This window comes from Ascaphus truei, chromosome 8 (genome assembly GCF_040206685.1).
Source record: "Ascaphus truei isolate aAscTru1 chromosome 8, aAscTru1.hap1, whole genome shotgun sequence".
Lineage (NCBI taxonomy): Eukaryota > Metazoa > Chordata > Amphibia > Anura > Ascaphidae > Ascaphus > Ascaphus truei.
Window position 1 is genome coordinate 66,858,818 of NC_134490.1, and position 22,575 is coordinate 66,881,392.

General features: G+C 40.9%; 1 protein-coding gene across 2 annotated transcripts in view; it reads left to right on the plus strand.

The window, feature by feature from the left end:
• Window positions 1–22,575, plus strand: part of FBXW4 (F-box and WD repeat domain containing 4) — a 160,581-nt gene that overhangs the window by 22,967 nt on the left and 115,039 nt on the right. For both annotated transcript variants that reach the window (XM_075612422.1, XM_075612421.1), the window contains exons 2-5: window positions 1,417–1,512; window positions 12,670–12,855; window positions 17,064–17,196; window positions 20,167–20,261. In XM_075612422.1, the coding sequence (XP_075468537.1) occupies window positions 1,417–1,512; window positions 12,670–12,855; window positions 17,064–17,196; window positions 20,167–20,261 (510 nt within the window). The remainder of the gene's footprint in view (window positions 1–1,416; window positions 1,513–12,669; window positions 12,856–17,063; window positions 17,197–20,166; window positions 20,262–22,575) is intronic.

Here is a 22,575-nt window from a genome sequence, read left to right on the forward strand (position 1 = left end):
TTTGCAATACTATTATTTCAAAGGTAACCATTATTGACTTTGAACATAAGTAAAATTGTGCCCCTCCTGCCTTCCAGCTGCAAGAGGATAGAGCTGTGCTTCTCTGGAAAGTGTGTTATGCCTGTGGTACAGAAGAGTGTCTGGAATAACTTCCCATTGATAATATGAGGGCCTTTGAAGTTGAACTTAAATCTTGACATCTGAGTCAAGGCACTAGAATTAGCTTGATTTACAGTTTCCTCCAAAGACACCCATTTCACAATGTCAATCTTCAATAGCATATATACATAAGCAAAACACACAGCAGTGATCTGACAAATTAAAATGACACGGTCTGTGAAGGACTAATTTATTGAGCTGTCTAATGAACCTTTGTCCTGGTTAAATGTAAGGTGTAAAATAAGTTATTATTAATTTATAAAATAATAAGATCATCCTGAAATAATCCCTTATTGACTTATTATTTCATCTGGATACTTTTCTTTTTTTTATATGTCGTTCTATTTGGACTGCGATTCTGAATACAGTATATACAAAATTAGGATTTTCTTTTAATGTTATTTTCTGTAATCAATACATTGCACGTGTGTGTGTGAGTATATATATACATGTGTCTATATGTGTGTGTGTGTGTGTGTGTGTGTGTGTGTATATGTATCTATCTATCTATCTATATCTATATCTCTATATCTCATAGTTACCAGTCCAAGAACCGGTCAAAGAGACAGCATACAGCAGGGAGTAAACCAAAAAGCAATTGTATTGAAAACAAACAGTTACACGAAAGCCAACGTTTCGGTCCCACAGGGAGACCTTCCTCAGTACTAATGTCTACTTAATATAAATTGGTAATATGTTTTGTTATATACTACGGTAATAAATTTAAAGGTTACAAAATATATTAACTATAACTGGGAAAAATAGTGCGCATCAGAACTAAGTATTTTGTAATACGTTTTATGGCATACTGTAAGACTGGGTTGCAATTCAATATTGTTTTTACTCTCACTTGGCCCACACTTTGTCAAGTAGTAATAAAGAGTACACACACAACACAATACAGTAATGATTTAACATTTTTTTGTACGGTGCACTAATTTCATAGTTCAAATTATTGATACCTCTAAAAGACTGCAAAATATACTGAGATCATAACTTTGAATGTAATCCTTTGAGCCACAAATGTAAGTGTCTGAGCCAAACACAATTTTACACTGTATTATGTGACAATTCGATGTAACTAAAATAAATAATTCTGCCTATTAAGTTACAATTAAAACAAACAAAAAAAGTAATGCTCCTTGTGACTGCTCTCTGTATAAACTGCCTAAAAGTATAAAAGTAAAAGATGGTGACGATTCATCTTGTTTTCTACAAGCCCCCAAGTGGGAAATAATGTGACGCCTCTCATTGCAGAGTTTCTGGCGTTTCGGTGAAGGAAAGAGTGCGAGTTTCTCAGAACTGGAAACGGGGACGTTGCCGTCGCGATACGCTGCTCAAATGGAAACGCAAGCAAGTGACTTCATTCTTTGCATGTTTCTAACCCACCGTGCGTTTAAGGGTATAAATGTTTACTGGTGCAACAGGACAGCTGAGTGCTTCTCTTTTGCATAGTATATTTTGGTGCACAATCTGATTCAAAACAGCAAATCAATTGCGTAAATAGTATGATTGTCAACCTCTTAAAGGAGCAATTCATGCAGTTTTTTTTGTATTATTATTATTATTATTATTTAACATAGGTTTGAAGCAGGGAGTCTCCGGAGCGGAACCACATTATTTTCAGCTCTGAGGCCCCCCTGCTTTCCGAGATATACACCTCCAAAGGGGCTGCCGGTGTCGCAGCAAAATTGAAAGCTCCCGCGTCACACGGGCCAATAGGAAACCAAACGCGATGACATCACGGCTTCCTATTGGTCCGCAGGGCGCGGGGGCTTTGAAATGAACCATGCTAGCCGAGCGGAGTGGATACTGGCAGACTCTCTCTTCGGAGGTCTGTATCTCCGGAAGCAGGGGGTCCCCGGAGTTGAAATGAATGGCATTCAGCTCTGGAGACCCCCTGCTTCAAACTTATGTCTTAAAATATCTGTAGCTTGGATTGACACTCTAATGCTAAATTTGACCAACCTCTGATATTTGTTGAGCAGAAGTCCATTTACAAACCTCTGCCTGTAATTGTATCTAGGCTAAATGCTTTTAAAGTTGTTCCTGAACTATTTTACATAGACATTTTATTTAAAATTCAATTTTCAACAGAAAATGTTGCAATTTGAACAGTTGCTGCAAGAATAAGCTGCAGTTACGGCTGCAGAACCAATGATGCTGCATAACAGTGCCCGAAAAAGATGGCATAATATTATACCAAATGTCATCTTTTGTACAGATGTTTTACTAGATGTGCCTTGATGTTCACCAGAAAACATACATAATTAAAAAGGCTAAATCGGCATTGAAAGGGATTAACGGCTGTTCCAACCGTTCCTCACATGCTATATAAAGTATTTTGTTTTTGGTTAACATTCTTTTTATTTTTTTTTTCGTTGTTGCATTTTTATACTTGGGCACATATTTAATGTTTTTATTTAGATGTTATTTAGTGCTGCCAGTGTATACACTACTATAGAAAGCACAAAACAATCATTTACTGTTGCATCGTTTGCGATGTAATGTTGACATGTCAGTTTGGGCAGATTAGGGGATTTGGCCAAGAGATGAGTGTTTATGAATTTAAATAATGGCGTTGTCATTCTATGGGTTCCATGGATCAATATCTCCCGGCTGCAAGATTCTTTGACTTTTCTACCTGCATTAAAAAAGTAGCTCCAGGTCAAAGAGAAAATATGTATTTGGTACATTTATATTTTGTCATCTGGAGCTATTTTTTGACCCAAGGAAGGAACATTTGCTGTCATGGGAGACCAGGCACCTTTTTACCGGGATCATTCATTGAGCAAAACAGGGTAATTAAATAAATTGTAATTTATTCAATATAAATTCGCTTACACATAATGGAACACAAAATACAGACAAAAAGACACACTTTGGGACTGGGGTTGAAAACTAGACTTTCCTAGGTGCAGGGAACTCTATGGGAGAGTTTTACCCTGACCGGGATTTAGCCCGGAATCTCCTGGAACCCAAATCGTCATAAAATTCCATACGCCACCGCTACGTTCTCTTCTGAGAACTTGGGCGCAAAATGCTGAACTTGGTCTCAGGCGGGCGGGCTTTTAAGGCTTGAAATCAAAACCGATTGCTTTGCTATACAAACAAAGCATCTTTGAAGAGCCTGCTCTCTTTCGGCTCTGATTCAAGGGGAACACACAATCTGATTGGCTCAGGGCTTCTTATAGTATTCTCTGCTTCATTCATAGAATAGAAGCAGAGCGGACAGCCAATCAGCGTGTGGGAACTTTCCCAAGCAGCCAATCGGAGCCGAGCCGGCTAGAAAAGCCGGGTCAGCGGGAAATTTGAAACCGCTAAGGGGCATGTGCAAGCCTGCCACATACCCCCTCCCTCCCTCTCCCCCCCCCCCCCTCCCAGCCATTCCAATGCCACCCGCTGGGCAGGCTCCACTAGGTCTGGCAGAACAAGTGACATCCCGGAGGACTGCCATTGATCTCCGGACCTAGTACTCCACCTTTCCCCGCTGACCAAATGCTGTTCACACCTCTGAGCATCCTCTGGCTGCTTTGAACTCTGATGTCCAGTAGACATACCGTCGCCTATGGGTTTGCACGGGCTGCCTGTTTGAACATGGGTTCCGAATGTAAAAACATATTACAATCCATTAAAGTATATTTTAATACAATCTGAGTCTTTGGGTACAGGGAACAGAAAAGTAAAAAGAGTCTCTTTATTTCTTCCTGCCTTACTTCACCACACACTTTCCCTGTGACTCAGTTTGTACTCTGAGTCCCCCCCAACCTTATATACGGGTGGGGCACCCACAAACCCTATACTGGTTGTGAGTCACCTTGGCACTAGTTTGGGTACCCCCCCTTAACCCAGGGATTCCCTCAGCTACAGGAATAAATATTCGTCCCTGTGCCTCTTTCTCTGTTCTGGGCTGGGCTGTGCTGAAGCAGGGTACCCTAGTGGTGAGTCACGCTTACGTTTTCAAGGGGAGTTATTGCCGGGACAATGTGCCTACATGTATCTGAGAATCAAGCATGATTCCCGGGTACATTTATTAAGGAACCGGCAACCCCAGACCCCAACATCCTAGGCACATTCTGTCAACGGTTCCTCCGCAAACCCCCCCTTGAATCTCATACACTAGCAATCCCTGCTTGACTGCATGCCCGGAAAGGGAAAAACATAAAAAATGGTTTTATTACACAATGTACTATGTGATCATACAATGTTACTGGGTCCAAGAGCTAACTCTCTGGGACCCTTATACACGGAGCAGGGGTAACCAAAACGGGATTGACCTTTTTATTATAGAGCCTGGTTACCCCCTCCGGCCACAGGGTCTTTTGTAGTTTTCCAGCAACTATCTCCCCTGGAAATACTTACAGGTGGTGAGGAGGTGGAAACAGTTGATGGGCACCTTCATTAGAATGACTGATACCACATGGGAAATAAGAAAAACATCCCACAGCTAAGTAGAAGGCGGCATTTCATTCAAGCTGCACTTTCATGCACTGACCTTCGAGATATATGATACAATAAAAAAAAAAAGGGCAAAAAAAAAGTTCAGAGAACTGTCTCCTTTGTACCTGCAGCTTTGTGAGCAGGTTAGCCAAGATAAATATGTGTGAGCAGGAACTCCCTGTCCCATAAAACATCTTCTGCCACTGATGGTTCATAATCATCTGTTTGTGATGACAGAGTTCGCAGGGAAATGGCTGTTTTGCTGAGTTTGCTGTCACTAAAAATCATAACGCCTTACTAAGACTGCTTAGGAGGCTGTGCTAGGAGTGTGTCTATGGAAATACAATCACTAGAAGGAGCGCTGGCTTCCCGTTGTCGTTTGCTATGTTCTATCATTGATCACAAAATGCCATCTCTGTTTGTTTTCTTTTAATAGAGATACTGAGCATTTCAATGTTTAAAATATAGTTCAAGATGCGACTGTGCGGGAGATGGAAGCTGATAATTGTTCTATATTTTGCTGCACTGTGTTTAGTGGAACAACACAGAGTCCTTCCTTGAGGAACTCCTTTGTAATACAGTAACTGCTGCACACGGTTATGGAGAAGGAGACGGCACCAAGTTTCAAAACAGGATCCCCTGTTTAATCCCTACACCATAGCTGCCCTTTTCTCCAAATGGAGGGCTATTATATCTTTACCATATGTATGCTCATCATTTATTATGTCAAATGTGTTCATATATATATATATATATATATATATCTATGGATGGAACCATTCTAAATGCTCTGTTATGTTTTGCCTATTTCTGTTCGGGTCAAGAAAATATAATCCATTTCCTTGCTATTATTATTGCTTAGGCACCAGCTAAATCTGCAGCACATTAGTGTCTTCTAAAAAGCTGCCAAACAAGAACAAAATATCAATCACATTGAAAAATAGTCCTAAAAGTTTTGAAATGAACCCCAATGTACTTTTTTTTTTTCCTTACAATTCCACAAAAATGTGTAAAATCCAGGCAAAGCTATTCAAAAAGAAAATAATCTACACAGCATTAAAAAGATTGTTAAAAGATGACAAAAATAGTTTTTTTTTAAATAGTCTAACAGCACCTTTGGATCTATCTGGTGGTGTTAAAATGGATGCTTCAAAACATTCTCCCCAGACTTCTATATAGTACGGTCTCGTACTAATGGCATGCACAGACGTCCCTTTGTTGTCTCCCAATTTCCATTCCCATTAAGATGATCCAAGATCTCCAAAATTGATTCGTCAAATTTATATGGCAAGGTTAGAGGGCCAGATTAGCTAGATTGGCTGTAAGGTCCGGTGGTGGTCTTGCAGTGCCTGATTTAAGAGGATATTTCCTAGCAACTCACCCAAGACAAATTAATTACTGGTATTCTGGCCCAAAATGTTTCAGATGGGTAGTCATAGAGAGTCATGATCTAAACCAGCCTCATTAGCCGCTCGGATTTGCATGTCTAAGCAACAACTTTCAAAATGCTATTTCCTCTCTATGGGGTTTATTCTAGTAGCTCCGAATTTGTCATTGCCAAATCGCCCGTTTTGACATGTTCACAAGAAGCGGAATGAATTGTGTGAAAAAACGGTATTCTCTATTGCAAATCGCGTTTTCTAAACTGCTTCTATAAAGGAAGAGGACTACTACAATGAGGAGGACTATGAGGAGAAGGATGACGAGGATGCCAGGGTTGTGGGTTCTAATCCTGTTGGGTCCGACACTGGTAGCCCCTTCTCACAAAGGCCTTTAGACTGGTCTTAAGGATATATTTTAGGTCGTGTGACTCATGCTAATGCCTATACAAAGTATATTTAAATATCTCCCAGGGTACCTCCAGGCATGTTCCTTTTTCAGCACAGGCATCTCTCCCTAATTTATTTGAGGGGATATATATACACACACACACACACACACACACCTGGAGATACAGCTCAACCCCCTTATAACGCTGTGCTTGGGGTCCAAAGAATCACATCGAGGTATAATCAGAAATAATGTACAATTGTATGCATTGTACAATAAAGTATTTAAGATACCAATAATCGTGTTGTAAAGTATTCATAAATAAGAAAATTGGGAGCCACGCTTGAATCGCGTTATAACGGGGTTGAGCTGTACTATTAAGTTAGGAACACCTCCTTCCCCTCCTCACCCTCCCCCTTAAAGCCCTATTTCAGGCTCCGGAGGGAAATCACAATTCCTAACTCGTCTGCTTTGAGGTAGTGAGAGAAAAAAAATGTGAGGAGTTTAGAAGCGATTTTAGCCTTTTGCTCCTCGAATACAGCGAGTTTGCAAAACATGCGATTTTTGGTAATTCTGCCCAGATTTGCACTGCCTGAATGAAAATGCTTCTAAAAAAAACTTTTTCGCATGGTTTGGACAAGGCTTACAGAATAGCAAAACATGCAAATTTGCTTCTACGGTGTACTTTAGAAGTGATTTGTCACAATTTGGAGCTACTAGAATAAGCCCCTATAACTATAAAATGTACACTGCATATAATGAATTGGGCTAGGAAAAAGTACAACCTCTTCTCTTTCTAACTTTAAGACGAGTGTATCACCCAGATCCTGCGAGAATTGCAAATGTCTGGGTATTGCGGCTATGGGAGATCTGTTCGTAAAGGAGAAGTTGCTCGATTTTGAAGGGGTTATGGCCAAATTTGAAATACTGCATTATTGTATTACTTGCAAATCAGAAACTTTGTGTTGCATGCTTCAGCTTTTCATACATTTTCATGAGACACAATGTCTATGTAGAAGTAAACAATATCATAAGGGTCTGATAGCATCCTAAATCAGGATTTAGTTTCAGATCTTCCAGCTCATAGATGTGTCCAGATTAGGAGGAGGATCTCCAGATGGAGTTTCCAAATGAGGACTTGGAGCATTCACAGCTAAGGTTTTGTCCTTGGTGTCTGTGGCTGCGCCCGAGCGACGGCGTGTGTGCCGCACACAAGGTACAGCCCCCTATAGGGCTGGCCCAAGTCGGCGTGTGTGCGTGCGTGCGTGCGTGCGCGCACAAGGCACGATGCGCGACGCCTTTGCCAAAAGCCAAGATTTTTGGAGCGGCAGCTGAGCATTGGCCACGTCACTGTGGCGGTTCAGCCAATGAGGGCGATCCAGCCGCGTGAAGTTATGGCTGTGCCCCTGCCACGTCTCCCCGTCACAAGTTGGCTGGAGCCCACCAGGTTGCGCTGATGCAGGTAACGAGCCCCTCAAGGCACCCCGTCACGCGCACTGGGGCCTTAGCCTAAGACTTCGATTTGTACGTGTAACGGGTGCTCACAACAAACAGGACAGGACCGCGAGGCTGAGGTGGGGATGTTGGTAACCACCAACCTGCACCCAAGTCCGAAGTGCAGAGTGAAGGTCATATAGCCGGGTCGATTTGACTTTCTCGATAATGGGAAAAGGGCCAGTGTTCCTCGGTGCCAATATAGCTGTGGGGACCTTCAATCTGGTGTTTTTTGTAGACAACCATACCTTTTTGTCCCGGGTTGTACGTAGGAGTCTCGCGACGATGTCGGTCAGCCTGTTTTTTCTGCATAGAGACTGCCTTACGGAGATTCTCCTGAATCTTAGCCCAGGACTCTTGGCGATGCAGAATCCGGTTATCTGCTGCTAGTACCCCAGACCTGTGTCCTGCAGTAGGATGAGCTGAGGGATGAAAGCCAAAGTTGGTAAAGAACGGTGTGTCTTGGGTTGACTCATTGCGATGATTATTATGAGAGAACTCGGCCCAGGGTGAAAGATCCAGTTGTCCTTGGTATCCGAGATGAAGCAACGGATGAACTGTTTCAGTGATTGATTAGTTTGCTCCGTCTGACCGTTAGTCTGAGAGTGATAGCTGGAAGAAAAGTGCTTGCAGAAGGCCCGCCAAAACTTTGAGATAAATTGGGAGCCTCGATCAGACACAATAACCTGGGGAACCCCATGAAGGCGGAACACCTCCTTAATAAAGACTTTGGATAGTTTAAGTGCATTAGGTAGACCTTTGAGGTATTAATTGGGCCTGTTTCGAAAATCGATCGACTAACACCAGACTGGTGTTCCTACCTTTTGGACAAAGGTAGTTCCACAATGAAATCCATGGAGAAGTGAGTCCATGGGCAATCCGGGATCGGGAGCGGTTGCAGCAAACCAGGAGGCCTGTTACGGAAAGTTTTGTTCTGGGCACAGGTGGAACATGCAGAGACAAATACTTTTATGTCTTTACGCGTGCCTGGCCACTAAAAGGTCCATTCCAGGAGATCGATGGCTCTCTTGGTACCTGGAGATTTTAGAAGAGTGACCCCATTCTAGTACCTTTCTACGATATGCAGGAGCGGTAAAGAGACGTCCCTCTGGAACTTGGAAACCCTCTGCAACCTGGGACTGGCCCTGCGCGATGTCTTCCAACGAGTCGAAAGTATTGGCGGAGATTATATATGATGGAGGGAGTATGGTTTCCTCTCAATCTTCGACCTTGTCTTCTACTAGAAATTGAAGAGGGAGGGCGTCTGCCTTCAGATGTTTGGAGCGAGCCGGGTATGTAAGAAATTATGAAATTTAAGCAGGAGAAGAAAAGGGACCACCGTGCTTGTTGTTGTTATCACAAGCGGCGAACGCCTTCAATGTAGAGGAGATTCTTGTGATCTGTGAGAATAGTAACTGGTGCCCTCGAGTAAATGTCGCCATTCTTCCAAAGCCATCTTAATGGCCAATAGTTGACAATTGCGTATGTCTTAGTTCTGTTCGGCAGACGATAATGTTTTTGAGAAGGCACAAGGGTGCAATTTGGCTTGCGGAGACTTCCTTTGGGACAAAACGACTCCAGCTTCAACATATGAAGCGTCCACCTCAAGGGTAAAGGGTAATCCTGGATCAGGGTGCCCATGCACCAGAGCTGAAACGAAGGCATTTTTCAACTTCTCGAAAGCGTGGATGGCCGCTGGAGGCCACAGCGCCCGTCGGCTACCTTCAGCGTCAATGCCGTAATGGGCGCCACTATGGAAGAGAAGTTCTGAATGAATCTACGATAATAGTTGGCGAATCCCAGGAACCGTTGTACGGCTTTCAGGATTGTGGGCTGTGGCCAATCCAATACCGCTTTAACCTTGGCTGGATCCATTGCTAGGCCGGTGTCAGAGATGATGTAGCCCAGGAAGGACGTCGTGTTCTGGTGAAACTGAAATTTCTCCAATTTTGCCAAGAAGTGATTCTGTCGGAGACGTTGGAGAACCTGTTTGACATGGCCAGGATGATCACGGATGGTTTTGGAGAAGATAAGTATGTCATCCAAATATACAATGATGAATTGGTCAAGAAGATCTCTAAAAATTCCATTGATAAAATCCTGGAATACTGCGGGAGCTTTACACAGTCCAAACGGCATAACCAAGTATTCATAATGGCCGTCTTCCACTTATCCTATTGTCGGATTCTTACCAGGTTGTAAGCTCCCCGTAAGTCCAATTTGGTAAAAATTGTGGAACCCTGTAGCCTGTCAAAATGTTTGGTAATAAGGGGTAACGGATACTAGTTTTTAATTGTAATTTTATTAAGCCCCCGATAGTCAATATACGGTCTGAGCGATCCATCCTCCTCAACAAAGAAAAAACGTGCACCTTCCAGAGATGAGAGCTTCCGAATTTAACCTCTGTAGATTCTTCTGGATGTACTCCTTCATGGCTTTGGTCTCAGGAGGAGATAGTGGGTAGGAACATCCCGGTGGGGGCACAGATTCAGGTAGAAGATCGATGGGGCAATCAAAAGACTGGTGGGGTGGCAACTCCTTGGATTGACCCGTGTTGAAGACACCCTGAAATTCAGAATACATTTTAGGTAGAAGAAAGGTTACCTGTTCAGGCACAGAGACCCCGCATAGGGCTTTGGGTGGTGAATAACAATTCTGGGAGCAGTAAGAACTCCATTGAAACGGTTGCACCTCTGTCCAGTCGATCCTAGGGTTGTGTTTCTGGAGCCACGGGAGTCCTAGAATAACATCCACGGTAGGCGTCCAATTGGATTGACTTGGTGTGGTACTTTCCTATCTATAATTGAAAGGGGATAGTTTGTAGAGTAGGGAGAGAACCATTAGGGATACGTTGTGTCTGATCTGTCATGTTTTGCACAGTCCGTTGGAGTTGTTCAATCCGCCGACTGTACTGATCGAGGTATTTCTCTAATTTATTGAACAGGTCAGAATGATGATTCAAGACTCGACCCACCTCAGCGGGATCCATGTTTGTGGGGCTGAGCATACTGTAACGGGTGCTCACCACAAACAGGACAGGACCGCGAGGCTGAGGTAGGGATGTTAGTAACCACCAACCTGCTACCGAGCATCCAAGTGCAGAGTGAAGGTCGTGTAGCCGGGTCAGGGTAGGAGAAGACACAATGGTCGTGGTACTTACCGTGGTCAAGGGTAGGAGAGCTCGGATAGTCGTTGAGCAGTGCCGGGGTCCAGGAATATAGAAGGTAGAAGTTCAAATGCAAGCCGGGGTCAGAGGTAGGAAGGTCCAGGTACAAGCCGAGGTCAAACTGGAGCAAGAGAAGCAAGACCAGGTAAGATGAGGCAATAGCAGGGCAGCAGGGTGTTCGAGTCAAACACTAGTTACACAAACCGAAGTTTATGCTCAGCCAGTTTGCAGCAGGGCTGGCTGAGCATTTAAGGAACAGGCAGCCAATGGTAGGATAGCAGACAGCTGCAGCGTAATGAATGAAACCCGCCCCTTAGACCTATTCAGACCACTGATAGGCAGAGACAGGGAGGAGTGCAGGTGAGGAATAAGTGGAGATGAAATTAACCCCTCGTGTACCCATGGCGACGCCTGCGCATAGCTTGAGTGCAGTGCGCATCACCCGTGACGTCACAGGCGGAGCCTGAGTGTGGTCTGTGCTGTGCCCCCCAGCCTGGTAGTGCGGCGCGCGTAACCCGTCTCATCACAGGTCATGTCACGAAGGCCGATCCTCACAGTGCTACCATCAAGGAGAATACCTATAAGATTTTGATCAGATGGTGCCGGATCCCTAAGAAATTAAATATATCTGGGTTCCTCCTATAAATATTGGAGAAATTGTTGACAGGAAGGAGTTTGATCCAATTGTGGTGGTCTTGCCTGAAAGTCGTTAGATTCGGGGTCATGATTCAGAATCTGCTCGAGTCAGTTCTTGATACCAAAATTAGTTTAGATACAACGTCCGATTTATTAGCCAAGCCTCTTGATGGCTTGAACCCACCCTTAAATAAATTTTGTTTGCACATTTTAACACCACCGCTATGTTCTTCTGCTTCGTCATAGAAGAAGTAGGCAACTCCATCCCTTAGTTTCATTGCCCAAACTCCATAACACAAAATCCTTTTGGCAAAATGTGGGACCCCTGGATTAACTCTTTGTATTCTTACCGGCTTCCCTGTTTGCTTATGTGGAAGAGTTCCCGCGTGAAACCACCGCCTCTGAGTGTGGAGTATTTTAACTTTGCACTACTGTATAATTATCTATTTTGGAAGATAGTGTATCATTTTGTGGACTAAAAGAAAGCCATGGTGGAAACCCTAAATGTACCTATTTTATCCTGCTGTGATGCACGTTGTTGATGGAATATTTATTTGCCTTTTCTCCTCCCCTTTTTATTTTCTGTTCCCATCCCTATTCCCTTTAAAAAGTTTCAATAAAGTTACAAAAAAAATATGGATGCTTCAGCAGCAAATCTGTTACATGATTTAGCGATGGAGCAGAAAGAAATAAAGATTGTGACGTGCTCCAAGTCACACACAACTAGTTGCAGCCTTCAATTGCGTTTACTGATTTAGTTTAAAAGAAGGACCACACCTTCTATTTTTATAAATATTTCAGGTCTTTCAAAATCAACATGCCATCAACAAAGTTTTATTTAATACCTCCCAAGCACTCTGATGTAATGCATAACGCATTCTTTTATTGGAACCAGTATGTTCCTGTTTTGTTTCCATTATGACTTTTTTTTTTTTAATAACATTTTTGTCTTATTCATCTCCATTTGGCATCTTACTGTATCTGTCTCTTTTTAATTCTTTCAGTTTAATGCCATGGATACAATTAGATGGTGAACTATTGTACGTTTCCCAGGCAGAAGAAATCCGAGCGTATCAACTGCGTCCCCCAACCAACGGCCTGAACAGAAGACCCTTCGCTGTGTTTCTGGGCCACCAGGAAGATGTGTGTCGATTTGTACTCAACAACTCTCACATCATCAGCGGTGCAGGGTAAGATGAGCATCACATAATAGTAATTTTGATGTAGCTCTTAATATTGAAGCTTCCATGCCCAAAATAATCTTAATTTAAAAAAAATCACACATTTAAAGTAGAGTAGCTAATAACATATACTTAACCAGTAGAGTTTTTATTTATTGAAATATTTCCCCTTGAAATTGGCTTTGATTCAATTCCATTGAGCTTGATATATTTCCGTAGCTGGAAGAAAATGAACTAAGACACTACTAAGAATGTGCATCAACATCTTACTTTTTATAGATTTCTTCCGACCTCATCATTCCTTTAGTGTATCTACTGCTAACTCCTCTTCGCCCTATGTTAATCAATGTGTTGGTGGTCCTCAATGCTCGGTTCTTGAACCTTTTCTCTCTATACACTCTCACTTGGAGATTTTATACATTCGTTTGGGTTCAAGTATCACCTGTATGCAGATGGCACTCCATTGTATCCATACACACGGACCTCAGATCTGCAGTACAGGTGCAGGTCTCCAACTGTCTCATGGCAATTTCATCTTGGATGGCAGCTAGACGCATTCAGCTCAGTATGTCAAAGACTGAGCTGCTCATAATCCCACCTAAATCAAGCCCCATTGTGCTCTTTTCTGTTAGTCAGTAACACTACAATCCATCCAAACTTCAAAACCGATGTAAAAACTGTTCAATGAAGCGTTTGTTCACTAAACTACATTATGCTCTTATATACACTGTAACCAATGGACTCCAATTAACCCTACTGTTACTGTTCATCTCCCTACATGCAGATTAGATAATAAAATCTTCAGGCAACAACTCTCCTCAATGAATGTTACATTTATATCTTAATGCAGGGGTGCGCAAACTGGGGGGCGCATGATTTTGTTTTGGGGGGGGGCACTGCAGTTATAGAGGTTCCATGCTCTCTCCCAAGGCATTTAAATTAAATGCTGGGGGACCGCACAAGGCCTCTATAACACACTTGCGTTACAGCGACGCGTCGTCATGGTAACCCAGCGTCAAATGACAGGGGTGCACACGGTGAAAAGTTTGCGCACCTCTGTTTTAATGCACTTATCCTGTCTGTATTATTATATTCCCTGTATAGTTATGTTGTAAAAAAATGTTTGTAAAGCATGGAGTAACTGGTCGGTGCTATAATAATAAGCAGTGTTCGACAAACCTATACATTTGCTCGCCCCGGGCGAGTGGATTTAACCCCCGGGCGAGTAAATATTGGCTCAAGCAGCACACGTTTGGTACTAGGTGGCGAGTAGATTTTTTTTGTGTGGCGAGTAGATTTTTTGGTGATTTGTCAACCACTGATAATAAGCATACATACTACATTATTTATGAGCCAAGTAAGAAGGCAATGCAGGTGATGTCATTTGAATGACATTCTTGTTAAAGATTCCACTTCTACTATTATTTGGCAAGATAAGATTATAATATTATATGTAGTTGCAAAAAAGTTTGCGAGATCTTATTGATATGTGAAAATACGTCCTTTTCACTAAACACATTTAAGCACGTGCACATTTCCTTTTTCATTAATCAGCATGAAATAATCTCAGTATCAAGCAAACCCCTGATGAAGTGACGTAGGTCACGAAACGCGTAGGCGCATGTCCCAGGCCGCTTCTCCCTGGTAAATGTGCTGCACCAATGTCTGATATCACAAATGTCTTGTGTGTTTATACCTTCAACCCTGGAGTGAATCCGTTTGTTTGTATATTGTGTACCTCTCCTGGAACCATGATCCAATGCTCGTGGAATTGAGGATCCGGGCAATGTGAGCACGTTTCTATCTTTTTATACTGTGAAAGAATTTGACACAATCATAAGAGGGAAAAAAATATATATATATATATTTATTATTATTATATATATATATATTTTTTTTTTTCCCCTGTACCCTTTGACTGCCACCACGTTTAAAACTGTTTGCAAATTACCCCATTGTACATAACCTGTAGTAACTGGCATAAAGGAAAAAAGCATATGGGCCATTTCTATTAAGCGGTGCTAAGCCAAAATAACTTTACAGAACATTTCTGTAAATGCTTCAGAAGGGGTCCTGAAGATGAGAGCCGCTTGGTAAATATGGCCTACTGTCCATCAAGCTGGTCCTTCCCATTATCTAGTGCTTACTAGTTGATATAGTACTTGTAACAATATATATATATATATATATATATATATATATATATATATATATAGTGGTTGACAAATCACCAAAAAATCTACTCGCCACACAAAAAAATCTACTCGCCACCTAGTACCAAACGTGTGCTACTTGGGTCAATATTTACTCGCCCGGGGGTAAAATCCACTCGCCCGGGGCGAGCAAATGTATAGGGTTGTCGAACACTGTATATACTTAGTTAAGTTATGGTGAGTTTATAAAGTGACAAAAACCCTCCACAGCAAAGCATATAGTGAAAGGCGGGGTTGCAGACCTGTCTAAGACATGCAAGTGAGCATACAGTAATATTTCCATTTGAGATATATATATATATATATATATATATATATATATATATATATATATATATATATATATGTATGTTGTCTACTAAAAGTTGCTCCAGCAGTAGGTTACTCAAGGCTACATTTTATTTATTTTGTTAAAAAAAAAACGAATTTGGTTCATTCATATTTTTAATGCAGGAGGTCCACTGCGTAGTACTTACAAATGGAATTCCCCTAGTAAACATTTGGTTTGTAAGATGCTATTGTTTGTCATTCTTCTGTCATGCCATTTTGGGATTTCTTGATCTTTTTGATGCAGTTTTCATTCGTCATGGAAGGTTAAAACTTTTGCCCTGACACGTAGAATTAAGATAATGTAGTTCTTCAAAGGTACAATGTATCACAACCCTAAACCTGGGCTGAGGTCATGCCTTTTTGAAGATTCACACTAAAATGTCAGTATGTGCAGAGGAGAGTTAGGAGCTAATCCCCTTCATAAAGGAGATAAACGATTTGTTTCATTCTACTGCAAGCCCTGTTGCATTGCTTTAAGGTGAGTTCAGCTATTAAGCTTGCTGAGGCAGGTAGGACGTCCAGCATAGCAATGTTATGAGGAACCTTTTTTTTTAATGCCAAATGTATAGAAAAATGTTAAGTATACTGATCCACTCCGTAACCTCAAAGTAGTCAAAAATGTTGCTTTTTCTCTGAAATTGTTAATGGACACCATGTTGAAGTATGTTTCCAAGGGTATTATATCAATTATCTTTACTTTGAGCAGCATTTTATTGTTTGAAACAATGATTAGTGTTGATCCTTAAAAATGTATTTTTAATTTTTTTGAAGTACCCCTTCTTTCATATCTCCAATCGTGTTGTTTAAAACTTCAAAATTGTACTGCATTTAACGATTACAGGAGAAAACCTTTTGATTCTTTATTCCTGTTTTACCTGGCCGTCTCAATTGCAGCTTACTGAAGCACAAGAGGGGTGGTTGTTTCGATTTCAATGCACACCAATTGGGAGTTGAAGTGCCTCAATACAGAAGCCTTGTGCTGCATGTAGTCTGGCCACAATTGAAATCGACATTGTTTTAAATTAAATGTTGGTACACATGTAGTCCATAGGCCTACACGGGAGAGTGGCTAGGAAAACAAACGGGGAAGGGCTTGATTTACTGCATGACCTTTTCCCAATCTTTGTAAAAGGCTTACAGATGGATTTCCTTGGCTAGGCAGACCTAGATGAAATAATATTTCGATGCATCAGATTTTGTGAAACAGAAACTAATGGCATATATGGGCCTTCTGGTCTAGCTAGTGTCTGTTTTGTTCCTAATCGCTACAATATTTTAGGCTCTACCAGATCTTTCATTAAGGTTCCCTAGTGTCCATCCCAAACATTTGTACATTTTGTTACTGTATTTGTCCATCACTCTTGGAAGGCTGTTCTATTCATCTACGATTAGGAAGTAGCGGTCATTCGATGGAGTATGAATGAGTTCAGTATTTATACACCTGGGGGAAAAAATATTTAGGCATCATTTCAAAATGGTTTGTGCTAAATTTAGGCTACAAGAGCAGACAGATTTTTTTTTTTTTTTTTTATCAATAGATTTCATTTTTCATCTGGAAAGAAGTAAATGTTTTTATGTTTGTGTATAACAACAACAAAAAAAAAATCAGTGTGCCATCACCATTCAGCCTGTGATTCAGTTAATTTACAGTCTCTAAATATGATCTTTCTGCAGAGATGGGAAGATTGCTCTTCATAAAGTTCACAGCTCCGTCAGTATTCAGTTCACCGCACACGATCAGGATGTGAACTGCATAGACTGTCACGGAGGAGTCATAGTCAGCGGCTCCAGAGACCGGACTGCAAGGGTAAGCGTGGTCATCAGAAAGAGGGGGAAAAAGCTGTCCTCTTGAAACTGTCACTCTCCATCATTACAGATGAATGCTGAGTTCCAAATATGCTGTGAATGAGATATAGTTGCGTAGCTAAAAACGTTGCCCTCGTATTTTAGGTTGATTAGCTAATCAGGTATGTGTGGTGCGGAAAAAGGTTGGACACATGCCAGAGTGTTATGTTCCTCTCCATTCCTCTGTCTGCTTCTCTCAATGAGACTCTCTTACTATGTTTTGTTTAATAGAAACCTCACAGGTCTCTTCTTCCACAGAACACACGACAAAGGAGGTTTTGAGATATTTTTACACTAGAACTTTCTTTTATGAAGAATTTTCTTGTTGATCCATTATAAGATATAGTCATCTCTAACAAATGTACACGCCTACACTCTGCTACAATCTACATTCCAAGCCCAATACAACTATCAGAACCTTTAACTCCATGTCACATAGAAACAGATCGTCCTCCACTACAATCTGAGACGAAGTGACAGATCTATTTGTAGGTCATGTGGCCATGTAGGATAATATTGGCCAGAAACCGACGGTGGAATATTCACAGGCAAAATTAAGCTTTTTAAGTAGTTTAGGCGTTCTCCAAGAGTCTCTCTATACGCTGTCTTTTCTTGGTAAACAGGGTTAGTCTGGTGAGTTGACATCAACGCAATTAAATTGGGCAGAGGAATAGAAATATTATTTGGATAGTAAATAGAAGACACAAATCCCTGTATTCTGTTACAACAGTTAGGAGATACATACGTGTGTGTGTGTGTGTGTGTGTGTGTGTGTGTGTGTGTGTGTGTGTGTGTGTGTGTGTGTGTGTGTGTGTGTGTGTGTGTCATAATATACACATTTATTCACATTTTTAAATTGTTTCAAATACATGTTGTTATTTTTGTAAATAATAATTATTTCCTCTAATTGTTTTATAAAACATATACATTTGTTTATTTTTTAGATTATCATAATAATGCTATAAAAATTACCACATGGTCTATGAAAAAAATATACAGGATCTGTGGTCCCCCTGAAAAAAGATGTATGTATGTAATTTCGCATTAAACTTCAGCTGCACGATAAAATGATCTGGTTGTTTAACTCCCTTTTTCTTTAGAGTTGAGTGCAATACTTTATATGTAATTCCAAATATTGTCTACTGTAGGGGTCCTCAACTCCAGTCCTCAAGCCCCCTCAACAGGTCAAAGACTGAGCCACTGCTTGAGCCGCCTATGCTGAAGCAGGGATATCCTTAAAACCTGACCTGTTGAGGGGGCTTGAGGACTGAAGATGAGCACTTCTGGTCTACTGTGAACAAAATGCAGCTTAATGTGGATGTGCACTGACACCAGAACTATTGTGTGGTCCGGTCTTTAATCCCGGTCAGTATGGCAACTTGCATTGTAACTATGAGCTTGCCAGTGTCTCATTCCGCCCCCAACGCTCGTACACCTTGTACAAATTGCAGTTGCTCATTTGGGATATAATATTGCTTTATTGAAAAACAAATGCTTAATTTATTTAACCCTTTTAATCTTCTTAAGAATTGTGTTTACAGGACTACCCTGACCACTGCCGTTTTGGAACGGATAGATTTATTGTTTTCTCTCGCCCGTAGAACCTGGTTAATGGCATAATCCATGAGATTTATTCTCGTGCTGTTTGGACTTGGGGTATTAATACAAAGTCTGCAAAACAGATCTTAAATATTAGAGAAAACATTAGGGTAGAGAAGCTGTCAAATGTCTAAATTGCTAAGTGGGGCACCACGTTTCGTTTTTTTCTTTTCTCGCGCGTATTAAAAGCTTACTATGAAATAATTTAGTACGAGTGAATAAATGTAATCTTCTTTTGATTTCAAACCCATGGTATTATTTATATTTGAAGTGATTCTTCAGATAGAGGAGAGGAGTCACTAGTTAATGGGCGCGCTAAATGCAGAAAGTGTGTATACTGTTGAGGACTCTGCAGAGTGTTGATTACAGTTAAGCCTTGTGAAGCTGCTAATGTACATTCCTCACTGATAGGCACGAGATAGGCTGCTCCAAGCAATATTTTTAACCTGTAGAAGATATGGAAGCTTAGGAGGGTTAAGCTTGGCTTCTTCATTTGGTTACTTTTGGTGCTATGCTAAATTCCTGTTGACACGAATAGCATACAATCCCCTTTTTGTTATCAACAAACAAACGTCAAATAAGCACTCTGACGATTTGGGGATCTTTTGTCAACAAAGGAGTTTAATCATGAAAACACCAAGGAGGGATTTATTAGAATAGGAGCTCCAGATTTATCAAATGAAATATCCCGTTATTGCCTGTTTAATACATTGAGCAATCTATCTCTAAATATCTATTCTTGCATCTGCTTACCAAAGGTAACATTTCAGGAAGGCTTATAACAAATGAAAATGTCACTTGTGAGCACATTCACATGTCTCAGACAGGAATTTTTTAAGCTATGATTTTCAAGTTCTTTACTGTTAATGTATCACTCTTAAAAAAAAAAACAAAAAAAAAAAACAGCTTGAGCGTCATGTAGAGTAGGTGTGAAATGAATGTGGAAATATGTCAAGAGAATCTTTAGCTATCCCAGCTGGGTAAGCCTTGCATGTCTTTATTGGAGTATAAACAATGTGATATTAATGAAATTCCCATGATCCCATGTGAGTGACTGAAATAATAAAATAATTGTCCTTGTATGGGTTTATAGGTAATGGATATAAGATGATGTCAATATACAGTACATACACATAAATAGATATTGAAATACTGGTATTGTTATCCTTCCATTTGTGTGGTAAGCAGTTGCGTTTGTTGAAAGGTGTGCAGGCCAAAATGAAAATGGAACAAAACCTGTAAAAGAGAAACTTTGTACCACAAAAAAAGTAAATATGTTTTTTAAAAAAAATGGGTCACCACTCTAATTCCCATTCACTCCCAAAATATTTAGGTGTGGTCCCTCTCCTCCGGCAGGGTTGGGCAGTGTCTACATACCATTCAGACAGATGACAGAGTGTGGTCAGTGGCCATAAGCCCTCTCTTAAGGTAAGAAAAGTAAAGACATATGTGACTGCTCAGGAACCTCCTCTCTCCCAATACAACAACTTTTCAATGTTTTTAATCTAATTTGGAAAATCAGGGTATGTATGTATGTATGTATGTATGTGTATGTATATATATACACATTTGCATGTCAGGCCACTTCCCAGAATCCCTTGCTGCAGTGGAAGCACTGTATGCTGGGTGATAATGATGAAAGGCAGGGCTGCAAACCTGTGTAAGACATGCAAATTAGCATACAGTAATATTTATATTTGATAAATGCTTTACTGTGGAGGGTTTTTGTCACTATATATATTTCATCTCTATGTAGTACATTCAAATAGGAAGTACATAGAGATAATGTTTTGGGTCAAAATTAGCAATACCGCCTTGTGCTTATGAAACCGTCCTCCTCTAACAGAGAATCAATGTATTTGGTCTGTCCTGGTGTGTGTGCTCTCTGTGGCTGCCATGTGTGTATTTGTTCTGTTTTGTCCTGTTGTGTGTATTTGTTTTTTTCTGTGCTTGTCCTGTGGGTGTTGGGAGGGTGAGGGGGGAAGAATGACGGGGAGAAGTGCATGAGAGAGGATGAGGGAAAGGGGGTGAGGGATGATGAAGGGGGGTGCAACAATCTTGGAATTTGTGGGAGAGGAGCATTAAGATCAGTATTGCTCACCATGGGCCTGTGACTGCAGGTCAGTTATTTCTAAATGATCTGCCCGATACGTCACTTTTCAAGTTTAACTTCAAGTTTGCACCATTTCAGGAAAAAATTCTGGGGAGGGCGCGCCATCCCTAAACCCCACACTTTTGTGACGAAATAGAATATGAAATGTTGCAAATTGGTACATACATGTAGTGAAATTTTGAAAAAAAATTACGTAATGGTCAGATCATTTATAAATAACATACCTCCCCGCTAACTTTTCTCGAGCGCGTCGCACCTTCACCATTGTGTCCAGTATTTTTGGAGAAAATTTTGGAGACCTGTAGTTGTTAAACAGTACAAGAAAGTTCTGTACCTTGAAGATAAATAACTGAGGTAGACAAGATGTGACATGGCAGCCATCTTGGAAGGAGGAGTTCTAACCTTGTGTTACAGGCAGACACAGCTCTATGCAGCTCCTGATGCAAATCACTAAATACTATGTTATGTTAACTACACTTGTTTCATATTTACCTGTATTTCATATTTCAACAAGTATGATTGAAAGAAAGTAATGAAGTGTTTCAGTATAACTGAGAACATTACACAACCCACAGAGAAACCTTCCCCAGCAATTCAAATGCAGAAGAGACTGTCCCTGGCTAGCAATTACTGTAGTTTATAGTGCAGGGGGGACACAACAAATAAGACCAGTCAAGTGCATGTGAATGTGGGGCCTGGAATGGTACCGCCATACTTACCATCTCTATGCAGTATATTTATGTCCAGGAAAGGTACAAATAAGCTCAGCAAAACACAAATGCTGTTTTAATGTCAATTTTAACCCATTCATCTTGGGGGTTCAGGGGGAAGGCAAATATTTAGTCAAGTTAATTTTTCAATAAATCAGATCTATACTATGAGAAAATACTTGTAGCAGTTTTGAGTTACATTTTTAATGTATTATAATGTGACAAGCATTTTTTTGTTTCTATAGCAACCATTTACAAAGTCACATCCCCCTCCTCTTCTGAAACAGGTTCTGGCACACCCCTTTTTGAGCCCTGCCCTCTTTCTAGCAGTGCACCAATTGTATCTAGTGACTGCTTGGTCACATGATCTTTCCCACTGAACTTTGCATCTTTGGTCCTCTTCTGCTGCACTGACAGCCATTTAGTGAAGCCCGAGCTGAATCTTCGGCGATCGATCACAGGAGAACGGATCAAGTTGGGGATTTTTTTTTTTTTTTAAACAGCAGCTTTAATGCTGTGATAAACCAAAATCAATTAATAACCTTTCACTGAATTTTGCAAGGATGGTCCAGCTAAGAAATAACTGGAATATTCAATGTGCCGCCTCTTGCATTTATATGGAGAAACGTACACATATCAATGTAAAGATTCAGTCTTGCACACCAAATGTAATATATAATATATGCAAAATACTTGCGTTCTTGAGGTACCGGTGCACCTTGGTTCAGTGAAATACCTGTCTGGTGAGATCCTGAGTATACAGAAGTAAATAGAAGATCCAGGACACTACGGATTTTTGAAAATAAATTTATTCTTTCAGTGGCACACACAACGTTTCGAACTGCACAGAGTTCTTTTTCAAGTGACTGGCAAAGAAAAGGTCACAAAGTCCAATATAAATAGTCCCAAGTAATAGAAA